The following is a 22,045-nucleotide window of genomic DNA, read 5'->3' as shown; positions in this document are numbered from 1 at the left end:
GAGAACTCTAATTTATCATTATCTAACCTTTTTAATATGGTTGTTTTATATTAGTGTTAATGTATTATTATTAAATTTAATATATGGTTTTCAATTTTATTAAAATATTTCTATATGAGGATAATAAAGAGCATATTCACATTATTGGCCCCCAATTTCAACATACACCATGTCGACTTCCCAAAATTTTTTTCTTGAAAAAAAATATTTTACAAAAAGAAATGTACATGGCGCATTTACGTTGCTTAACGCCTTAATAAATGAATTACATTTGAATTGTCACCTTATCTGAAGTAGCAGAGGTAAAATGTGATTTTAATAAGAGATATAATCTTATTCATAATTGATAGAGAATTCGAGATTTTATTTAATAAAAAAAAGATGTGTAAATTTTAAGATAAATATAATTTTAAATTTTTTATCAGATATGAAAATGGATAATATAGTATTTTTTTTATTTCTATATCTTATATATTTATATATATTTAGTAAATAGATTTTTATTAAATAATATAAAATTTTATTATAGATTAATTAGAACTAATATATTTCTATTTAAAAATACATATTAATAAAAAATTACATAAATGTGAAAAATCAAAATAAAAAAGCAAAATAATAAAATTTAGTTTTTAGTTTTTAAAAAAAGTATGGGTTTAAAAATTACCTATAATTATTAAATATCCGTGAAAATGATGACAGAGATAAATTTAAAATATTGTTTGGATATGGGTTTTGGATAAATATAATATAAAAATTTTAAAATAAAAATTAGAAATAATATACCTATCTCATATTTTACCTATGAACATTTCTAATTTTAATGATATTTTCTCTTATTCCCAAAAAAAAAAAAATTCTTTTGATTTTTTCTTTTATTTAAAAAAAAAGACTCAAAACTCATTTAAAAAAAAAAAAACATATACTTACTATTGAACAAATGCTCAGATATATATGTCAAATTTTCTTGATTTTAACCCAAACATAATCTTAATTATTATGAAAATTGAAGAACATTTTAAATATAAATGATATATAAAATTCAAAATTTAGTTGAATTGATGTTTCAATCATTCAAAAATGTTAACATTAAATAAAATGAAGTTTAAATTTTAATACCTACAATTACTTCTCGTATTTATAGATTATAATCTCCTTTTTAAGTTTGTGATTTAACAAAATTAATGAAACAAATAATATGTGAGCTCTAAAAAAAAACTTGGAATTAAATTTTTAGAGCCAATTCATCATGAGAAAAAAATTGTTGTGAGAGCTAGTTGCCACATTTTATTTCTCCTTTTCTCTCCATTTAGGAGAAACAAGCAATCATAAATTACTATTTTAATTTTTTTACTTTTATAAAACTTTTGCACAATCTTGATACCTAATTTTCAAGACTAATTGTGGTAGTCTTGCTTGAAGAAGCAAAATGTGGAGCACACTAGTAATCATGGCAATAAAATTATTTGAATTGAATAATTCTATTACTACATTCATAAATCATTATTGCTTTTTTTTTTTATACATTATTTTTTAAATTATTTTTAAACCCCCATTTCAAATTTAGTTTGCACTCTTTCTTTCACATTAAGTTTTTTATTTTTAATAAAAATTATCTTAAAAAGTATTAATGCATAATAATAAAAGGTTATATGATTTTATCTCTTAGACCGCATTTGCAATCATGGTTAAAAATATTAGTATTTTGATGTATGATTGTCTTGAAGTTGAAAGCTATAGCAAATAAAAAAAAATTATTAAAAACAAATTTTAAATTGTTTTAAGTATATAAAAGCCAATTTCTTTTAATAGAAGTAAAATAGCTTCAAGAAAATTTAGAAAAAGGAAATCACATTCCAATACTACTAAAATCATGTTATGTATTTATGCATGTATGTAGTATTGGAGTAAAGTAAAAGCAAAGGTTAATAAAAAAAGGGGGGAATTTAGGGGGAAATTTGCACTTTACAATTCTTGTCAAAATTTGCCTAAACTTTATAAAGGTAAGATCAAACCTTCTCTAAATTCAAAGGAAAAATGTCCCCTATGTTTTGTTATACATACACATATATATACTTTATCGCCATTAAATCGATGCTAACGGTCATATATGATGATATATGACCATTAAAGATTCAAATATCAATAAATATTGTCAATAAAATATAGGTTTAATGGTAATAAGGAGGTATTAGAATTACAAGTTTTAGGCTTAAGTTTGACTGTGTATAAATTTAATTGTTTTAGTTGTTAATTAATTATTTAGTTAATTATATAGATATAATATATTTTTTTATTAAACCAAAGTTAAATTTTAAATAAAGCAATGAAATGAATACAAATATCAAACTACAAATAAAAATACAAAAGAGCATAGGATGTATAAGCCTAAATAATAGTGTATAAACACCAAAATACTCAAGATCCCAATTAAACACTGAAAAAAAAGTCTGAATTATTTTTCTCATCATGGGTTTTTTTTTTTTTTTTTTTCATAAGTTTTCTAATTACAATATCTTCCTTCAAAGGGAAAACTTAAGCTTTCCACATATTCTCAAAGTCCTGACAACTTATAATATAGAGCTTTTATTTTTTAAATGTCATTGTCAGAAATACATATATCATTTTAAGAGATTACTTAATAAATATAATACTTGACTATAATTATAACTTAAAAAAATTCAATATATATTATTTTTTATTTTATTCTTCACAAAAAAAAAAAAAAACTCAAAAGCTTTTGCATACTATAATTTTTTAGGGCAATAAATCAAGATTTAATTATTCATTATATAAAAAAAATCCATTTCCTTGGATTTATAAAAGAAATTTGATAATTATTTTAATAATTTTATAATTTAATTGCCTTTGGAATAAGGGGATCCTAGAGTGCCAACAATTTTAGTGAAGAAAAACAAAAGGAATTTAAATAAAATGAAGAATCAAACATCCAAAAAGAAAAAGGTAGAGAAATTAAAAAAAAAAAAGAAGAAGCTAAAATATTGAGAAAGAGAACTTTGTTTGTCATTTAAAATTATGACAATAATGTTTTAGCTTGGCCCAAACCATTATTATTAATATTAATATTATTATTATTATTATTTGAAGATTAACCCTTAAGATTCTTTGAAACTTGTTTTTAAATCCCTCAATTTAATTTACAAAATTTAAAAACTACCTACTAATTTATATAAATCTTCAAATATTGTATGAATTGGGTGAAAGAAAAATCAAGTTTTATCTTTTGAATTCCATACTAACTGATGGAAAAACCAAACCATAAATTTACATGACTTAAAAAAATTGCAAAATCAATAACCAAAATGTAAATAAAAACAATTTTAACATATCTTAAGGAATTGTTTTCTCAAATTTTAAGTTTCTATAATTTAAACAAATTTTCAATTATGCAACAAAATAAAATTACTTTTATTATAATTTCAGCATAACATGATATTTAATATTTTAAATTAAAATATATAAAATTTTAAGTATGAATTAGATTTGAAAATTCGTGTACTTATTTTGTATTAAATATATTTAAAATATAAAAATTATGTGTTGTAACTCATATCTTAAATATAAAGTATAATTTTTAATTTTTTTTAAATTTATATATAATTTTTATTAAAATTTTAAATTATATTATTTTTATATGTTTATATTATTTTAACATTTTATCATCCTGATAAATTTAAAATTATTGGATCTAATATAAACAATAAATTTACTACCAACGAAAGAATTAAAATACCAAGGACATTCATGTCATTTAGATTGTAATGTTATTTAATAAATAAAATTTAAACAACTAAAAAATAGAAAATAGAAAAAAAATGATAAATTAAAAAAAAGGATGGTTTGTGGGATGGGGGTAAGAGAAGGTAGAGAAATCAAGAAAAGCCATTTCAGCCGGAGAAAAATCAAAACCCTCTCTTTCTTCTTCTTTCTTTTATTCTTTTCCATTTCCTTTGTTTGGGTTTTTGATCGCTGATTCAACCTTATTGTGTTTTAAATTTCATAAATAGATTCGTTTTGAGTGGGTTGATTTGCTTAGTTTACTTCTTTTTTGTTTGTAATCTTTTCATCAACCCCTTTGTTTTGTTTCAATAATTGTTGCTATTCTTTCAATCTTTGGAGTTTTACATCTGATTTTGCATAAACTTTTTGAGGAATCTGGGTGAATCTAAAGTTTAATTTGTTTTCCGATGAGGAGAGGGAGAGTTGCCGCCGCTGCCGCCGCCGTGGATACGAAACCGGCACTGGAACCTAACGGATCTATAAAAGAACCTAGATACAGAGGGGTTAGAAAGAGACCATGGGGAAGATTCGCAGCCGAGATCAGAGACCCATGGAAAAAGACCAGGGTTTGGCTCGGGACCTTTGACTCCGCCGAAGAAGCGGCTGGAGCCTACGACGCAGCGGCAAGGTCATTCCGTGGATCCAAAGCGAAAACAAATTTTCCCATCGATTCCTCGAACATCGCTGCTTTTCCTTTCGAAACACGTCATCACAACAAGGAAGGCTTCGTCGACCGCCGCCGCATATATCCGATGGGCGGCGATTTTCAAGACCCGGAAGTGAATCCGCAAAGACCCACGAGGAGTGGCATGAGTAGCACGGTGGAGTCGTTTAGTGGGCCGAGACCAGCCCAACTGCCGCAAAAATCGGCGGATTATGCGGTGGTTTCGACAAGGAAGTATCATCCGAGGACGCCACCGGTGGTGCCGGAGGATTGTCATAGTGACTGTGATTCGTCGTCATCGGTTGTTGATGATGGGGATATCGCGTCGTCTTCGTGTCGGAAAACGTTGCCGTTTGATCTCAATTTTCCACCGTTGGATGATGCTGATGATCTTCAATGCACCGCTTTATGCCTTTGATCACGGTGATGATGGTAATGAATGATGATGATGATGATGATGATGATCAATTATTGAATCGTTTCCTTTCATTTTTCAAATTTTTTTTGCTTTTTTCAAGCAGTAGAAGAAAAAAAAAGCAAAAAAAAAAAAAAAAAGAACATGAGTCCTGATTAAGATGAAATGGTCTTAATCCCTACCCTTTGATTTTCATCAAATGATGATATGTTATGATGATGATGTTTTAGGGTTTGTGATGTTATATCTCAGATCTTTCTTTTGTATAAAATTTTCTCTAATTCAATCCCTCAAAAATGGATTAAAACCCCCATTTCCTGCCATTTTCTCTCTTTTTTTAATTAATTTTTCAAGAAAAAAAAATAAAAATGAGACTAAGATTAAAATTAAAAATGGGTCTTGATTTATTATGCCCTTAATTTTTGTTATATAATGTTGATAATCAATCTTTGTAGTTAGAAATATTATGATGATTTAGTGTTTGTGATGATATCAGATCTGAGTTTATTCAAATTTCAGCTTCTTGTTATTAGATCTATCTTTGTATAAGATGTTAGTTGATCAACTTCAATGCATCAAAAATGAATTAAAATCACTGTTTTTTGTAGACCTTATATATTTTTTATTTAGTGACAAGGGATAACTGGGTTTTGTCCAATATATTTTCTCTTCGGATTGATTCAAGCAAGTTTATTTAGATCGCGTTATTAAATTTTGTGTACGTTTCTTTGTTATGCAGTACTTCTGATTTCTCCTGCATTGGTTCTGTTTTCTTTTCTTCTCAAATTGGTTTTTGTCTAGGGAGTTTGATATCTCTTTGGAGTTTTTTTTTTTAATCTTCTTTATTTTCTCTCTTTTTCATGGTTTGATCTTCATTCCAACACTCTCTTGTGGTTTCTTTCTGATTGCAGATTTGAACTTTGCCTCTCTTATTCTTAATACAAGCCTTGTTTCTATAGGAACTGGCACCACTTTATTTTTTTTCTTTTTTATTCATGTGAATATACTCCTGGTGTTTAAAATTCAGGTTTAATCCAATTAATTGGTGGAGTCAATGTTATTAATAGGTTATTGAATTAATTTTGATTTGTTATCAAAAATAATTTTAGAAAAATTTTAATTTTTAGTTAATTTGATTTGAAAATCGAATTAATCAAAATTTTAATTGAAATATAATAAAACATATATATAATTAAAAATATATAAAATTGTTTAAATTATTAAAGTTTTTAGTCAACACTTTGATATTTAAGTATTTTTATTAGATGATTTTATTTAATTTGTTTTAACTATAAGAAATTAAACTTTTAATTTAATGTAATTTATTATTTGATTTAACAAAAAAATTAATCAAATTGATTAAATTAATTTTGGTTGATTAATTTTTTAATTAAAAATTTTGATTAAATTAATAAAAAGAAAATAATTTAATTTGATTAATTTAATTTTAAATAATTTTATTTGAAATAAATCAAACCGATGGAACGAAGATTCTACTTTTATGTATAAAAAAAAATTGGGTCTTGATGTGGTAGCGGTATCAGTTTGGTTTGGACAAGAAAGAGAATTTTTGCGATTAATTCAATCACAAGAGTAGCATTTTTCTTTCATTTGCCGTGACTTAATTTATTGTAACAATTTAAATTTCATCATGTTTTCTTCCAATAAATGAAAAAAAAAAAAAAAAAAAGATCGTTGCAGGGTTCTTGATTGTTCAATCATCTTTGGTTAAATTGGAAGGCAACTTGAAATCTGATCTAACTTCATGGAATTTTCGAATTGCACTGTGGTGAGTCATATGCTGTGACTTTTTATGAAGGTTTTTTGCTTTGGGGTTTGACCGTTAATGACCTATTGAGAATTGAGATTAGACTTATTATCTAAAATAAATTATAATAACATGATATGAATGCAATATGAAAATAAAATATAAAAGTGATATGATTTAAAATTATAAAAATAATTATATATAAATTTCATAAAACAAAAAAAAATTATATTTTATATTTTTATATCGATATAAATTATTATATGTAATTTTTGTATAAAATATAATATAAATATATAAATTTTAATATTTTATATGATACGAATATATGAATTATTAATCATAATTAAAATGATTAATGCAGACTTCCCAAATGTAATATCCCATATGCTTTGCATTTTGCAATTGCAATTTGACCTTTCTTTTGTGGTTCATGCACTTGTCTTTTTTTTTTTTTTGGAGGGGGGGGATTGGTTTTGGATTTGAGCCAAAGTTGATTAATCTAACGTTTTCACCTTATTAAAATGAAAAGCATAGAAAATTAAACAAAGACTTGACTGAAAGAAAAAAAAAAAAAAACCTAAGAAACCTTGTAGCAAGAGCTAGAGCTCGTGTTGGAGAATGAGAACCAATGATACATTTGCTGCTGTGGCCATCCAGTGAGGTGATCTGTTTGTTTCTTTGAAAAAAAAAAATTCTTAGGCATTAGTGATGTTTCTGCTAAGTTTCACACTTATTGGATAGCACGCCATAAAAATAATATAAAAAAATAATATCAATATAATATTATTTAAAATTTTAATAAAATTTAAAAAATATATTTTATATTTTTCGTATCAATATAAATTACAACATATAATTTTATTTTTAATACAATATATATAAATTAATTATTAATATTTTATATGATAAAAATATACAAATTACTAATGAAGATTTCATCACCCAAAATTTTTTTTTAACTGGGCTGCGCTCAAATTTGGACCTAAATTATTCTGATCTACAAACATGCTTCCTATTGAAGAAGATTAGGGTGCTATTCTAGCTCTCAAGCCTTTGTGAAGTTGGATGAATGGCATTTTTGTTTTCCAATAATTTTAAAGAACATAAAAGAGAACAAATTCAGTTAAGAATATGAGAAGAACTAGGACAATAATTATCCCAAATGGGTCATTGATAAAGCAGATTTGATCTTGAATGAAATTCATTCTGTACCATTGAGAGCAAGGAACTGTTTAAAAGGTTCCCTTTTTGACTAATTTCAAATCATAATTTCATATTTTAGGACCCTTTCCCTCTCTCAAGGTTTCCCTTTGACTCAACAATGTTTTTGGATTGCATGAATTTTTTTGTATAAAAAGATTACGAAAATAAAAAAAAAAATTGTAAGTACTGAAATTTGATTTTTAAATTTGTTGAATGCCATCTTTTAATAATAACTATATAAATTAACTGAATTAAACTTCAAATTTACATTGGTTAAAAACCAATCTATTTGATTAACTGAATTAAACACCAAAGAGGCAAAAAAACTGGTTCCAGTTGGCTATTTGATTTGCAATTGCTGGTTTGGTTTCGGGATTGGACCAGCTAAACCTGCGGCATGCCTCAAGGGAAATATTGGAATCCTTACCCGTGACCCAAAACCTGGTTTGGTTTGGTTTAGTTTAAAAGATTGTCATATGGTTTGTTCTGTAAATGGACTGAGGACTAAGTTTTAGGCCAAGCAAAATTCTAATGTTTTTTCTACAAAGAAACTTGCAGTAAGAGAAAGGTCATAGGAATTCGAATTTAAATTTTAAATTTATTTAATATTATTTATTAAAAATAATTATATAAATTAATTGAATTAAAATTTGAATTCAAATCTTAAATGGCTAACACTTGATATCGAATCATTGACACAACATTAATCTTGGTGCTTTCCTAATTAATGGGGGATTTTCATTTTTGAGATTTTCTATTAACTTTGCAATTGCTTTCATTTTACATATAATTTCATACGGCACATGTACTATGATTATTTAGCCCAAATTAAGTAGAAACAATATAGGAAATCAATCAAGACTAGAAATTTATATACTTTCCTTTCCATTTTTCATTCTTACAATCACTCGACTCCTTAAATTCTTTCAATTTTTCAACAATATGAGACATCAAAGTTCACCCACAAAGCAACTCAAGCGATCAAAATGTTTTGACATGTTATGCTTATTCTTGTCCAGGGTGAGATAAATAATCGAGAAATCTAAAAATCGATTCGAAATTATAATATTTGATTTGAATCATATTAATTTTTTTATTTGATTTAAATTAAGTTCAGATATTAAATGTATATATTAAGTTCAAATTAAATTTTAGATCAAAAGATGATAAACAAAAAAAAAAAATTGAACTAAATTATATATATTTAATTTTTATAAAATAATAATTTTTTTATCAAAATTTATTTAAATATATTAAAAATATTATATAAAAGTTAAAAAAAATTAAAAAATAAAAATCGATAAACTGAATCAAATCGATAAAATTTAGTTCAATTTAATTTGATTCGAATAAAAATTCAACTCAAATTTTAAATTTTTATAATATTATATATTATATAAAAATATTAAATTGAATTCAAACCAAATTATTATCACTAATAATTCTTGCCAAAGCCTCCCATTATCCACATCAAATCAGTTCAAGTTTTGCACTTCAACATTACCTTATCATCCCTATTAAGTACAGTTTGCCAAAAGATAAACAGTTTTCTCTCAAAAACCCCAACAAGAAACATGGCTTATCTAATTTATCATAGAAAACTACCCTTTCTTGTCTATTAACATCAATTCCTTCCTTCTAGAGTCAAACAATGAAGTTATAGTGAATGCAACTTTTGATGTAGCATTCGGTGAACTCAAATGTTTTTTTTAAGGTATTAATTTATAGTATATATAAAAAATTATTAACGAATTTATCAATTTTATTAACGAAAAATATTTTTAAAAAACTTTTTCTTTATTTTTTAATTTTTGGGTGTCTATAAACATCCTGCACCATAACTAGACATGTGGTTCCACATATGCATCGGCTATGTTTGTCAAGAATCATGCCACCAGTGATACGAGGAAAGTGTAGATAATTTTGGAGGTGATGAATTTTGATAGAGGTGAAAAAAAAATTGATAAAATTAAAAATCAATTTGAAATTGTAATATTTGATTTGATTTAGTTTGATTTTTTTATTCGATTTAGATTATGTTTGAATTTTAAATAAATAAATATTAAATTTAAATTAAATTTTTGATTAAAAAATAAAAAAAATTAAAGCGAATGAATTATATATTTTTATTAATTTATATATATTAAATTTTTACAAAATAAAATAATTTTTTATACATAAATTTCTTTAAATGCATTAAAAATTATATAAAAATAATATATAAAAATAAAAAATAAAAAATTAATAAACTAAATTAAATCGATAAAATTCGATTCAAATTAAATATATAAAAAAATATTTTAAATTTAAATCAAATTTTAAAAATTTATAATCATACATATTATTTAAAAAAATTAAATTAAATTTAATTCAAATTGAACCGTTATTATCTCTAAATTTTGATGTTAGGATTTATATTAGGGCTTTCTTCGATACCATTTCAGCTTGGATATGGGGATGGGAAAGGACGTGGATTAATTGTAGGGATGTGACTGGGATTTTTGTATAACAAAACCAGTGGAGCCATGTTATATAGAGCAAGAAGATGCCAGGTTGGGCTATTGTCTAAGACACGTTTCATTAGAAAGTAAGTGTCGTTTTTGAGCCAAAGCCCCAAACATTCTAAAGCTTTACAAAATCTTTACTTCAAGCCTTGCCCAAAGCCATACAGCACGTTTCATTCAAAAGTACGCATCGTTTTAGAATCAAAGTTTTAAATTAGGGAAAATAACAACGACTGGATCATATTTAATTTAATTTTTAAAAACAATATATAATATTATAAAATTATAAAATTATATTTAAATTTAAATCTATTTTTTTTAAGATCGATCTAATTTAAAATTAAATTCTATCAATTCAATTTATTAATTTTTTTGCTTTTTATATATTATTTTAATTAAATTTTAATATATTTAAATATAAAATAATTATTTTTATTTTATAAAAATTTAAAATATATATCAATTAATAAAAGTAATAATTAGATTTTATTTATTTTTTTTTATTTTTCACATTTTAATTTAAAATTTAACCTAAATCTAATATATATATATATATATATATATTTAATATCCGAATCAAATAAAATAAATAAATCTAAATCAAGCTATACACTACTATTTCAAATTAATTTTCGGTTTTTTTAATTTTTTTTCTCATCCCAACCCTACACATTCTGAAGAGCGCCCTTTTACAATCGATACACGCAGAAAGAACGCTCTTCTTTTCTCTCTTTGCCTACAAAATATAAAGCGTCAAGCTATATAATAGCATGATAAAGCTTCAAATTATATAGCTATATAGCTTTACACAAAGAAATCTAAAACCCTTGCTAAATCTTTAGCTTCAATGCTTTTTCCATCACTTGATTTTCGATGTTTTTTCCTTAAAAAAAACAGTCTTTTTATTAAATTCCCCAGGAGGTCTCTTTTAGCCTCATTTCAGTTAGTTTCTTCATTTACTACCCTTATTGCTGCAAATGAAATAGACCCCATTTCTTATCCATCTTTAAAAGTCCCAGCTTTCAAAGAAAAAGCCAAGCTTGAAAGAACCAAAAGGTTAAAACTTTACTCTAAGATTCTACATGATTGTGCTTCAAAAGGGTCTTTGAGTCTGGCCAAAGTTGTTCATAGGAAGATAATAGAGAATGGGTTTGAACCGGATTTGCATTTATGGAACTCTTTACTGAATGTCTATGCAAAATGTGGGAGCTTTGGATATGCTCGTAAAGTGCTTGATAGAATGCCTCTGCGAGATGTTGTGTCTTGGACTGCTCTGTTTTCTGGTTTAGTTAATGAAGGGTATGGATCTGATGTGTTGCGTTTGTATTGTTTTATGAAGAAAGATGGTATTCTGCCAAATGGCCATTGCTTAGTAACTGCTTTGAAAGCTTGTTCTTTGAGTTTAGAGTTGTTTCTTGGGACACTGTTGCATGGAGAAGGTGTTAAAGTTGGGATTTTGTTGGATGTTTTTGTTGGGTCTTCTCTTGTTGATCTTTATGCGAAATGTGGTGAGATAGAACTCGCAGAGAGGGTGTTTGGTTGCATGGATAAAAAGAATGTCGTGTCATGGAATGCATTACTTAATGGATATGCTCTAAAGGGTAATGCAGGAAAGGTTTTGAATTTGTTTCAAGGGATGATGGAATCTGAATTGAGGTGTAGTAAGTTTACTTTGTCAAATGTGCTCAAGAGTTGTACATACTTGGGAAACTTAACATGGGGCTTGGTTGTGCATTCTTTGGTAATTAAGACTGGTTGTGAGCATGATGAATTTGTCGGTTGCTGCCTTCTTGACATGTATTCAAAATGTGGACTGGCTGAGGATGCACTCAAGGTCTTTAAAAGGGTTCAAGAACCCAACATAGTAGCCTGGAGTGCAATGATTGACTGCCTTGATGAACAAGGCCAGATTCAAGAAGCAGCTACTATGTTTTGCCTAATGCGACACAAAGGGGTAAGCCCCAATCAGCATACTTTTGCCAGCATTATTGGTGCTGCCAGTAATATGGGTGATCAGTTCTATTGTGAAGGCATTCATGCTTGTATACTTAAATATGGCTTTGAATCTGAAAACTTTTTGAGTAATGCACTTATTGCCATGTATATGAAAATCAGGTCTGTCCAAAATGGTTGGCGGGTGTTTAGGGAAATGAATTCTTGGAATTCAGCATCATGGAATGCCCTTCTTTCTGGAACGTGTGATGATAAAACTTGTGATCAGGGACCAAGTATCTTTCACAAGATGCTTGCTGAAGGTTTTAGGCCTGACATCTGTACGTTTACTAGCATTCTAAGATCTTGTTCCAGCCTTTTAAATCTAAAATTTGGACAGCAAGTGCATGCCCATATAATAAAGAATGGCCTCAATGATAATAATTTAGTGGGAACATCTCTTATTGACTTGTATGCCAAAAGTAAATCCTTGGAGGATGCGGAGCTACTTTTTAGTCAATTGATTGAGATAGATCTTTTTTCCTGGACAGCGTTGATTTCTGGTTATGTTCAAACTGATCATTTGGAGAAGGCTATCAATTGCTTCGATCAGATGCAAAGGCAAGGTGTGAAACCCAATGAATTCACTCTTGCAACCTGTTTGAGTAGTTGCTCCAAGATGGCAATGTTGGAAAATGGGCAGCTGCTTCATTGTTTGGCAATTAAGGCTGGGCATTCTGCTGACCTGTTTGTATCTTGCACAATTGTAGATATGTATGCCAACTGTGGCTGCATAGAAGAAGCTGAAGCTGCTTTCCAGGGCATGTTGTCACCAGATATTGTATCATGGAACACAATGTTATTTGGATACTTGCGACATGGGAAAGGATTGAAGGTTTTGGAAACTTTTAGGACAATGTTAGATAAAGGCCTTGAGCCAGATGAGGTTACATTCATAGCAGTTTTATCTGCATGTAGTTATATGCGTTTGCTTGGAGAAGGCAAAGAGCACTTTGACTCTCTGACCAATGTTTATGGAATAGTACCTACAATCGAGCATTGTGCTTGTATGATTGATATTTTAGGTCGAGCTGGAAAATTTAATGAGGTTGAAAGCTTTATCAAGGACATGAAGGTTACATCAAATCCCTTGATTTGGGAGACAGTTCTTGGCACTTGTCGACGGCATGGAAATGACAAATTTGGTGAAATTGCTGCGAAGAAACTCTTTGAGCTTGACCCTGGTACAGCCTCCCATTACATATTACTAGCAAATATTTTTGCTGCCAAGGGTAGGTGGGAGGATGTCCAAAGAGTCAGGGCATTGATGACTAGTCGTGGTGTTAAGAAAGAACCTGGGTGTAGTTGGGTGATGGTTAATGGCCAACTGCACATCTTCAGGTCTGCAGATGGTTCGCATCCAAAAAGCAGGGAAATCTATATAAAATTGAAGGAGCTTGTAGAGAAGGTTATTTTAGCTGGTTATGTGCCTAAGACAGAACATATACTCCATAATGTCAGTGGTGGAGAAAAAGTGGAACAACTCTTTTATCATAATGAAAGGTTGGCCCTTGCTTTTGCCCTTATAAGCATCAACCCTGTGAAAACAATTCGAATATTCAAAAATTTGAGTGTATGTGAAGACTGCCATGATTTTATGAAGCTTGTCTCTGGCATCATAGAACAGGAGATTGTTGTTCGTGATGTGAATTGTTTCCATCACTTCAGGTGCGGCATTTGTTCATGTCAAGATTAGTGGTGATTTTGCTGTAGTCATCCAGCAAAAAGGTACGTTTCCAGATAACTTTCCTCCATGTTGTTCTCCATAATTTGTTTGTAGGATTTCAGAGTTTAGATGGTAAATCATCGTGCTTGCATTTTGCCATGTCAGTAGTATCAATTTTTTTATTATGAACTTGAACAGCAGATGATTGTTTCTTAGTTTGCTCATGTTGTTCTGAAAAAGTGAATCTTTCTTTTAGGTTTCTTGGTTTTGGATAGCTAATAGTTAATATATCGGGATAGTCGTCACTCCTATTTGTTATTGATAGTTACCTACATTTATTTTCTTTTATGCATATCGATCTTCCTCATCTGTCTCTTATCCTATCTGATCTGCAACCTCCAGGTCCTTTATCGCCTGGATTTTCTAAAAATTTTCAAGTTGATTCTAATATGGAGTTATCCTTGTTCGAGGACCTCAATTTCTGGAGGTATCTCATGTTCAAATGATGGCTTCCGATCTTGGTCATAGACAGCCAATTTGCCTCATTGCTTATCACTACCACGTCTAATGTTGTATGGAATTATAATTCTCTATGTGAAGGTCTTTCTTTGACAAGTGACTAGATTAGCAACCAGATTTGCAATGTTTGATTTCACAGTGAATGTTGATGCAAGATATGGGAGTTTCAGGTTTTCTTGTCCGTACACCGAGTTACATTGCTTCCTTGTGTTCATTTATGCTTTCTTTCATTTATCGAGCTACTTTTATTTGCATTGTGTTTATTAGATCTTTTTCTTTTTTTCTGTTTCCTTAGAGGTTTGGCTGATATATGATTCCACGAGACAGGGATATGTTGGAGAACTCATCATGGCATTGCAGGTTGGCAAAATTGTGGATTTTGTGCACTCTTTGATTAATTTGATCCTTCTAATCTAACCTGTTGGTATTTTGATGTGTCATCAGTATAACAAGCTGGACACCAAATGAAACTTGCATTGCATGTTTGGACCATCAAGGCTTGCAGTAAGTATGCTATTTTTCTTTATGTGATCCATAAGCTTCCTTGTGCAAAACTTCTGTCACTTTTTGTTTATTTGGTTCAGAAACTAACAAAAAATTCTTCAAATCAAGTAATCCGGATATGATCGTATGCTTTCATGATCATAAGTTGATGCTTAATTTATTGTTAAAAAAGGCTTGCTCGGGACGTACCCTAAAGGAACACAAAACTGCAGTTTCTGTTTACAACACCCTTTGCTGGTTTTTCTTCCTTGATGTCAGTGACTTTGAGAGCTAAGAAGCTGTTCAGGGCCTCCGGGAATGGCTTTTACCCTTGAAAGTGGCAGAGCCTGCACCAATTTTGCAGTTTTAAATGATCTCTTGTTCTATTTTTCCTTGGAAAAACCATTGTAATCCTTCAGAAAATGTGTTTCACAGCTTAAGAGACAAAGTGAGAGAGTTTATGATTCCATTTTAATCATGTAAAATGGAGTAACAAAATATTTATTTTTCTTGTTGCTCTTCATTTTTATATACCTTTTCTTTTTTATAAAATAATGTTTGGGCAAGTCATAAATTTTGAAAGTGGAGAATGAACATTTGTGGATTATCTTATATTCAGGGAATAAAGGTGTTCATGAGTTGAGTTTATGCTTAATATTAATAGTTTTTATGTTTATTTATATATGTTTATTCAAGTTTAGTGCGATTCAATAATTTGGGTTTCAAAATTTTTTTAAGCTTGATTTAAATTAAAAAATAAATGTCAATTACATCCATTCAATTTAATTTATATAATAAAAAATAAGAAAAGATACATATTTTTAAATAAAATATAAAAATTAACATATATATATATATTTATATAATTATAATATTTTAATTATATACTTTTATTCGGATCGGGTCGAGTTTGAATTTTATTTTATTTTATCTAAAATTTAATATAAAATTTAAATAAATTTAAAAATTATTTCAAATTGGTTTAATTGATTTTAATTTTTCGTCTTAACCTTTGAATAAGTCTATCAATGGATGGGAATTTTTTTTTCTTTTAAAAGTACAATACATTTTCTCGAACAATAAAAAGTTTTTATATTATCACCGGTATATTTATTTTTTAGATTAATTCAAACATATTTATTTATGTCAAACTTAATGAATTTATGAGATTCCACAACCTCCTAATGATTCAAATAATGGAACAAATTCTCTTACTACTTTAACCAAACATTCGTTGAATTTTTTTACTAAACTAACTTTTTATTACTTTTCCTACTAAAAATCTTTTAAACTAGTGTTAATCTATCATATTGTAAAAGTATGCTTTATTTATTATTGGTATTAAATAATATAATAAAAGTTATGTTTACGATTAATTATGTATTTATGGTGTAGAGTCAAATATAAAAAATAAAAGCTGCTATCATAATAAAATTCGAAATTAATGCAAATAACCCATCAATATCCCACCATGCATTTCACACCATTCAAAACTAACCCAAAAATTAACCCATCCTCATCACAATTAGTATCATACTCTTCCATCTCTTTCTCGCGGAAAAAGAAATTATGTTTGTCAAAATTTTTTTAATTTTTACCTCAACTAATTTGAAATTACCCTCTTTTTTTTTTTTTTACATTTTTTTAATAACATTTCTTATAAGCATATCAATAGATAAGATATAAGATGAGTAAAATATTTTTTATTCTTATTTCAGACTTTTTATATTATATCCATCATAATATTCATACCTAAGAGATATTGATAATTTTTGTATCTGTAATTTTTATTAAAAAATAAAAATAAAAATAAAAATTTATTTTTAAAATTTTTTACTTTTATCTTATATATTTATATTTTTTATAATTATATTAATATATATTTTAAATATAAATATACTACTTCTAATTAATTTAAAAAATAATTTATATTATTTAATAAAAACTTATTTATTAAAAATATATAAATATATAAAAAATATAAATGCAAATATAAAATAAATGCTCTATTATTCATTTTTATATCGTATTCAATAAAAATTTTAAAATCATATATATTAATATCTCTATTCTTATAATATAATATTTATCACCAATTCTATTCACTTAAAAATCAAATTTTTTATTAAATATGAATAAAATTCACATATGCTTCGTTTTGAAATTTTCAAAAAACCGTTAAAAACTCACCGTTAAAACTCTAAGTTTTTAATACGATGACGTATTGAGCTTGCCTTTTTCGTCGGTATCTAAAGCACTGTCTCTTCCCAAGAAAAACACGCACGGCCACAAGGGGCACAGCAGTGTCCCTTCTTTTTCATTTTTTTTTCTTTGTTTTTTGGACTATTTTCTCTCTATTTTCTTTTCTCGAAATTTTGAAGGAAAAAAAAATCGACGAGATTGATAGTTTTCTCTTCAGAAATGGAGATCGGAGCCGGTCGGATCGGTTCATGCTCAAAAGAACACCAGAAAATTTATCAAGAGTGGTTTAACTTTGCCGATTCAGGTTCATTTTTATTTTTTTTTCAAAATTTTTAGTCGCTTTTTTTTAATTTTCTTTTAATTATTTATTTTTGGGTAGATGACGATGGCCGCATTACTGGAAGCGATGCAATAAAGTTTTTTGGTATGTCAAATTTACCGCGACAAGATCTCAAGCAGGTTAATTTTCTTTTATTTTCTTCATTTTAATTTTGCTAATTTTATTTTTTATTAAGTTCCGCTTCAATTTGAAAATTGTGGGGAAATTTGAATATTGCTAAGTGAATTGAATTTAAATAGTATGAAATCTGATCTTGCTTGCTGTTAGATTTATTGCTAAATTTTTGTTACTTGATCATGAACGTGCAAAGTAAACTCTTTAATTGAATCATTTGAAAGTTTGGGTTTTCAATAAATATAACAAATTTGGGAAATTTGAATGTTGCTAAGTGAATTGAATTTAAATCGTATAGAAGATGTAAATTTTTTAACTGACCATGCTTGCTGCTAGACTTATTGCTAACTTTTTGTTACTTGATCATGAACTTGCAAATTAAACCCTTAAATTGAATCATTTAAAGTTTGGGTTTTCAGTAAATGTAACAAATTTAATTTGTGCTTTGCTCATTTGTGGTTTCTCTTAGTGATTCAACTTCATTTATCGGTATATTGTTGAGTAGATTGTTTTTTTATTTTTGTTTTTGTATTGAACCATTGATTCCTTAAAGGTGTGGGCGACTGCGGATTCTAAGAGACAGGGATATCTTGGTTTCAAAGAATTTGTCTTTGCTATGCAGGTTAGGAGTTGTAGTTTTCTTTGAATTCTTATTATATATATTAATTGATTTCTGCAAATCTGACCTGCTGTTACTTTTAATATTCAGCTGGTTTCGCTGGTGCAAGGTGGTCGTGAAATATCCCATGATTTCCTGAATGGTGATGGTATGACGATTTTGCTTGGTCTTATTTCTGAATTGTATGCTTTGAATGTTTTTATCAGGTTGAAAGCTTTTAATTTGTAGTTATTTATTTAAAAGACTGTCCTTTTTTTTTTTTTTGCCTCTGCATTTATCATCTAATATTGTGAATTAAATGTTAAAACTAATGTTAAGATATGCTGATATATTGCAGTAGACTTTGAGAATGTCAAACCTCCTGTAATGGAAGGTTTGGATACACTAATCATGGTAAGATTACTTCTTTTACTTTTTAAGGCTATGTTCCATATGCTTAGCAGCATGAAATTCTTACTATTTTGTTTGATTTATCCAGAAGAAGAAACAATCTTCAAAGTTGACTAGCCCTGATAGCAATGGTATGAATTTCTCTGTAACCTTCAATGGTTATTTTACTCTGATTTTTTTGCCATATATTCACTAGTTGGGGCAGTGCAGGTAGTTCTTCAATGCAAACATTACCTGCAGCTCAATGGTTTTCTTCAAAATCATCAAAGAAGGTTTGTGTTGTCATTGTTTAATTGAGCTTCTTTTGCTCCTGATGCACTTTTCTTTCTTCAAAATCATCAAAGAAGGTTTGTGTTGTCATTGTTTAATTGAGCTTCTTTTGCTCCTGATACACTTTTCTTTTGCCTGTTCTTTTTGTCATCTAAGTGTAGTGGCTATATATAATTTATTTATTTATATCAAATGCATATTTGACTCTTTATTTTACTTCCTGAAGGCTTATGAGTCTTAACTTTGGTATATTGTGGCTTTAATGATGCTAATATGTGTCCAATCTTTTTAATTGATCCTTTTGTATACAGTGTTTTTATTTATCTGCATCCTTAGCATGGTTAACTAATTTTTCCCTGTGTATAACAGATATCTTTGTCCTCTGTGACTTCAATCATAGATGGTTTAAAGAGACTGTACATTCAGAAGTTGAAGCCTTTAGAAGTTACATATCGTTTTAATGATTTTGTATCCCCATTGTTGGTGAGTGATTGGTAGATATAATTTCTCTGAATTCAGTTTTAATTATCATTGGATATGTGCTAACGTTTTCTTTGAAAGCTGTCTAAAGCTAATCAGCTGATTTTGATTTTTGTTTATTGCAGACAAATAGTGATTTTGACGCCAAGCCAATGGTTATGCTTTTGGGTCAGTATTCCACTGGGAAAACCACCTTCATTAAACATTTGCTTAAAAGTAGTTATCCAGGCAAGTGACCCTCTCCCTTTCTTTCCTCTCCTCCTCCCGGCAAAACTTTTTTCACTCATTTGTTTCATTATCATTCTCAGGAGCTCACATTGGACCTGAACCAACGACTGACAGATTTGTTGTTGTTATGGTACTTCAGAACTTCTGTTCAGTGATAATATCATTGATGTAGCATGACTAGTTTCCATCACTTTGTTGATTTGACATCAATTATGGAAATTGAATCTTAATTTTCTGTATGATTTGTCTATAGTTATATACTCTGGTTGTTATTGATCATTTGATGTTAGTTGTTATCATTGAATTTTGTATTAATCGCATGTATCATATACTGTCTTCCATTTATGCAGTCGGGAACAGATGAAAGAAGTGTTCCAGGAAATACCATTGCTGTCCAAGCTGACATGCCATTCAGTGGTCTCACTACTTTTGGAACTGCTTTTTTGTCAAAGTTTGAGTGTTCTCAAATGCCACATCCTGTGAGTTAATCGTTCAAATACTAATTTACTATGATCATTAATTTTATGGTTGTGCTTATATAGAATCTGGTATGTTCTTTTCATGCCTGAAGCTGTTGGAGCACATAACATTTGTAGACACTCCTGGAGTGTTGTCAGGAGAAAAACAACGAACACAACGAGCCTATGATTTTACAGGTGTAACATCATGGTTTGCTGCAAAATGTGATCTTATTCTTCTGCTGTTTGATCCTCACAAGCTAGATGTAAGTGATGAATTCAAGCGCGTAATTTATTCTTTGCGTGGCCATGATGACAAGATTCGTGTGGTTTTGAACAAGGCGGACCAAGTTGATACTCAACAAGTAAGCACTATATCAGCGATGTTTCAGAACTACTAGTCTTTCTTAGATGTAGCTTTTGATGCTAGGATTTTAAGTTTGCTTATATTTTCCTTTTATTGTAGTTGATGAGGGTTTATGGAGCCTTAATGTGGTCACTGGGGAAAGTCCTTAATACCCCTGAGGTTGTGCGCGTATATATTGGGTAAGCTCTTTCTCTCTATCAATCTTAAAAAATTCAGGGCACATTCATTTATTGTTAATGAATGTGTCCACATGAACTGTAATTCTATTCCTCATTTCATATCAAACTAAGATGCATCTTGTTCTTCCTTTTCGATGTTAATATCTCATCTTTTGCAGATCGTTCAATGACAAGCCCGTAAATGAAGCTGCCACAGGTCCAATTGGGAAGGAGTTATTCGAGAAAGAACAAGAAGACCTTCTTGCGGACTTGAAAGATATCCCAAAGAAAGCTTGTGATCGTCGAGTAAGTTCATTTTACTATTCTAGCTCGGAAAAAATGGAGTCTTTTATATGAGAAGTAAAAAGGTCTCTGCAGCTTAGTACACATGGATTGTTTAATAGGAATAGTTAGTAATGTACTAAGGACATTATAAAACCTCTCTTTTTTTTGAAAACGCATGTCAAAGAGAAGTCTTAAATCTTAATAAATTGTTTACCTGCAGATAAATGAGTTTGTGAAACGTGCTAGAGCTGCCAAGATGCATGCTTATATCGTCGGTCATCTTAAGAAGGAAATGCCTTCTATGATGGGGAAAGCAAAGGCTCAACAGAGACTAATTGATAATTTGGCAGACGAATTCGGAAAAGTATCCTCTCTCTCTTCTCTTTTTGTGTGTGCATCGAAAACTAAATTCTTTTATCATGCACCAGTTGCTTATGCAGAATTATATATATACATACATATATATATGTACTTGTTATACAGGTTCAAAGAGAGCATCACCTACCTCCAGGGGATTTTCCAAATGTGGAACACTTTAGGGAGGTTTTGAATGGTTACAATTTTGACAAATTTGAGAAGCTAAAGCCTAAAATGATTCAAGCTGTTGATGATATGTTGGGTTATGACATCCCACAACTGTTGAAGACCTTCAGAAATCCCTATGATTAAACAAATTGCTTGGTGTATATGACATGATGATCAAAACTGGATGGTTGATCAACAAAAATCTGAGTTCTACTTGAGCAATATTGTCTCAAATTTGTTGTAGATCATCTGTATTAGTTCCTATAATGGTTCTTTCATGTTCACCGGAAAGTTCGATTCATGTTTAGATCATGCCATGATTATATCAATCCGATTTTTTATGGTTTCTTCCTTCTATCGGAATAAAAAAAATATTAATTTAATTTGGTTAATTCAGCCAATCAATTTAAAAAAATAATATTTGATAAGATTTAAATCTTAGCACAAATAAAAAAAATTCCCAATGTGTCCAAGCTTATATATATAAGGCATGAAAATAGATAACAAATCAATAGATATTCGTCGTTATTTATTTCATTTATAGTGAATTTGAATAATTATAAATAAAAATTTAACAAATTTAAATAGTTA

At 28.6% G+C, this 22,045-nt stretch overlaps 3 protein-coding genes across 19 annotated transcripts; all 3 read left to right on the top strand.

Moving 5' to 3' along the window:
- The first annotated feature begins 3,825 nt into the window (after window positions 1-3,825).
- On the top strand, window positions 3,826-5,203 carry LOC111288369 (ethylene-responsive transcription factor 3-like). The gene has a single exon (XM_022879248.2). It carries the CDS (start codon window positions 4,209-4,211, stop codon window positions 4,881-4,883), a length of 675 nt encoding a protein of 224 aa, XP_022734983.1. The 5' UTR covers window positions 3,826-4,208; the 3' UTR covers window positions 4,884-5,203.
- A 5,766-nt stretch (window positions 5,204-10,969) lies between these two features.
- Window positions 10,970-15,673, top strand: LOC111287424 (pentatricopeptide repeat-containing protein At4g14850-like). 16 transcript variants are annotated; one of them, XM_089759515.1, is made up of 5 exons: window positions 10,970-14,078; window positions 14,419-14,705; window positions 14,831-14,895; window positions 14,980-15,039; window positions 15,212-15,673. In XM_089759515.1, exon 1 carries the CDS (start codon window positions 11,206-11,208, stop codon window positions 14,044-14,046), a length of 2,841 nt encoding a protein of 946 aa, XP_089615641.1. In that variant the 5' UTR covers window positions 10,970-11,205; the 3' UTR covers window positions 14,047-14,078; window positions 14,419-14,705; window positions 14,831-14,895; window positions 14,980-15,039; window positions 15,212-15,673. The 16 variants fall into 16 exon arrangements, with proteins under 16 accessions (XP_089615641.1, XP_089615639.1, XP_089615644.1 ...); XM_089759513.1 differs by having other exon boundaries at window positions 15,120-15,673; XM_089759518.1 differs by having other exon boundaries at window positions 14,419-14,713.
- A 1,623-nt stretch (window positions 15,674-17,296) lies between these two features.
- LOC111288014 (EH domain-containing protein 1) lies at window positions 17,297-21,800 on the top strand. 2 transcript variants are annotated; one of them, XM_022878751.2, is made up of 16 exons: window positions 17,297-17,524; window positions 17,600-17,679; window positions 18,228-18,296; window positions 18,384-18,441; window positions 18,634-18,686; window positions 18,772-18,814; window positions 18,894-18,955; window positions 19,323-19,436; window positions 19,559-19,661; window positions 19,742-19,791; window positions 20,012-20,140; window positions 20,233-20,484; window positions 20,586-20,665; window positions 20,824-20,950; window positions 21,150-21,293; window positions 21,413-21,800. In XM_022878751.2, exons 1-16 carry the CDS (start codon window positions 17,440-17,442, stop codon window positions 21,596-21,598), a joined length of 1,635 nt encoding a protein of 544 aa, XP_022734486.1. In that variant the 5' UTR covers window positions 17,297-17,439; the 3' UTR covers window positions 21,599-21,800. The 2 variants fall into 2 exon arrangements, with proteins under 2 accessions (XP_022734486.1, XP_022734485.1); XM_022878750.2 differs by having other exon boundaries at window positions 18,631-18,686.
- Window positions 21,801-22,045: the final 245 nt, after the last annotated feature.

The sequence above is a fragment of the Durio zibethinus genome, chromosome 4 (assembly GCF_047325235.1).
Source record: "Durio zibethinus cultivar Kanyao isolate XHJ-2024 chromosome 4, ASM4732523v1, whole genome shotgun sequence".
Taxonomy (NCBI): Eukaryota; Viridiplantae; Streptophyta; class Magnoliopsida; order Malvales; family Malvaceae; genus Durio; species Durio zibethinus.
Note: the sequence above shows the minus strand (reverse complement) of the source record. Positions and strands in the feature narration are given on the sequence as shown.

What these genes read in the sequence shown, in the direction of transcription:
- LOC111288369 (XM_022879248.2), top strand. Translation starts at nt 4,209, where the DNA reads ATGAGGAGAGGGAGAGTTGCCGCCGCTGCCGCCGCCGTGGATACGAAA.
- LOC111287424 (XM_022877988.2), top strand. Translation starts at nt 11,206, where the DNA reads ATGCTTTTTCCATCACTTGATTTTCGATGTTTTTTCCTTAAAAAAAAC.
- LOC111288014 (XM_022878750.2), top strand. Translation starts at nt 17,440, where the DNA reads ATGGAGATCGGAGCCGGTCGGATCGGTTCATGCTCAAAAGAACACCAG. An exon ending in GCTTAAAAGTAGTTATCCAG is followed by an intron (nt 19,662 to 19,741) that starts GCAAGTGACCCT and finishes TATCATTCTCAG; the next exon opens with GAGCTCACATTGGACCTGAA. An exon ending in TGGCAGACGAATTCGGAAAA is followed by an intron (nt 21,294 to 21,412) that starts GTATCCTCTCTC and finishes CTTGTTATACAG; the next exon opens with GTTCAAAGAGAGCATCACCT.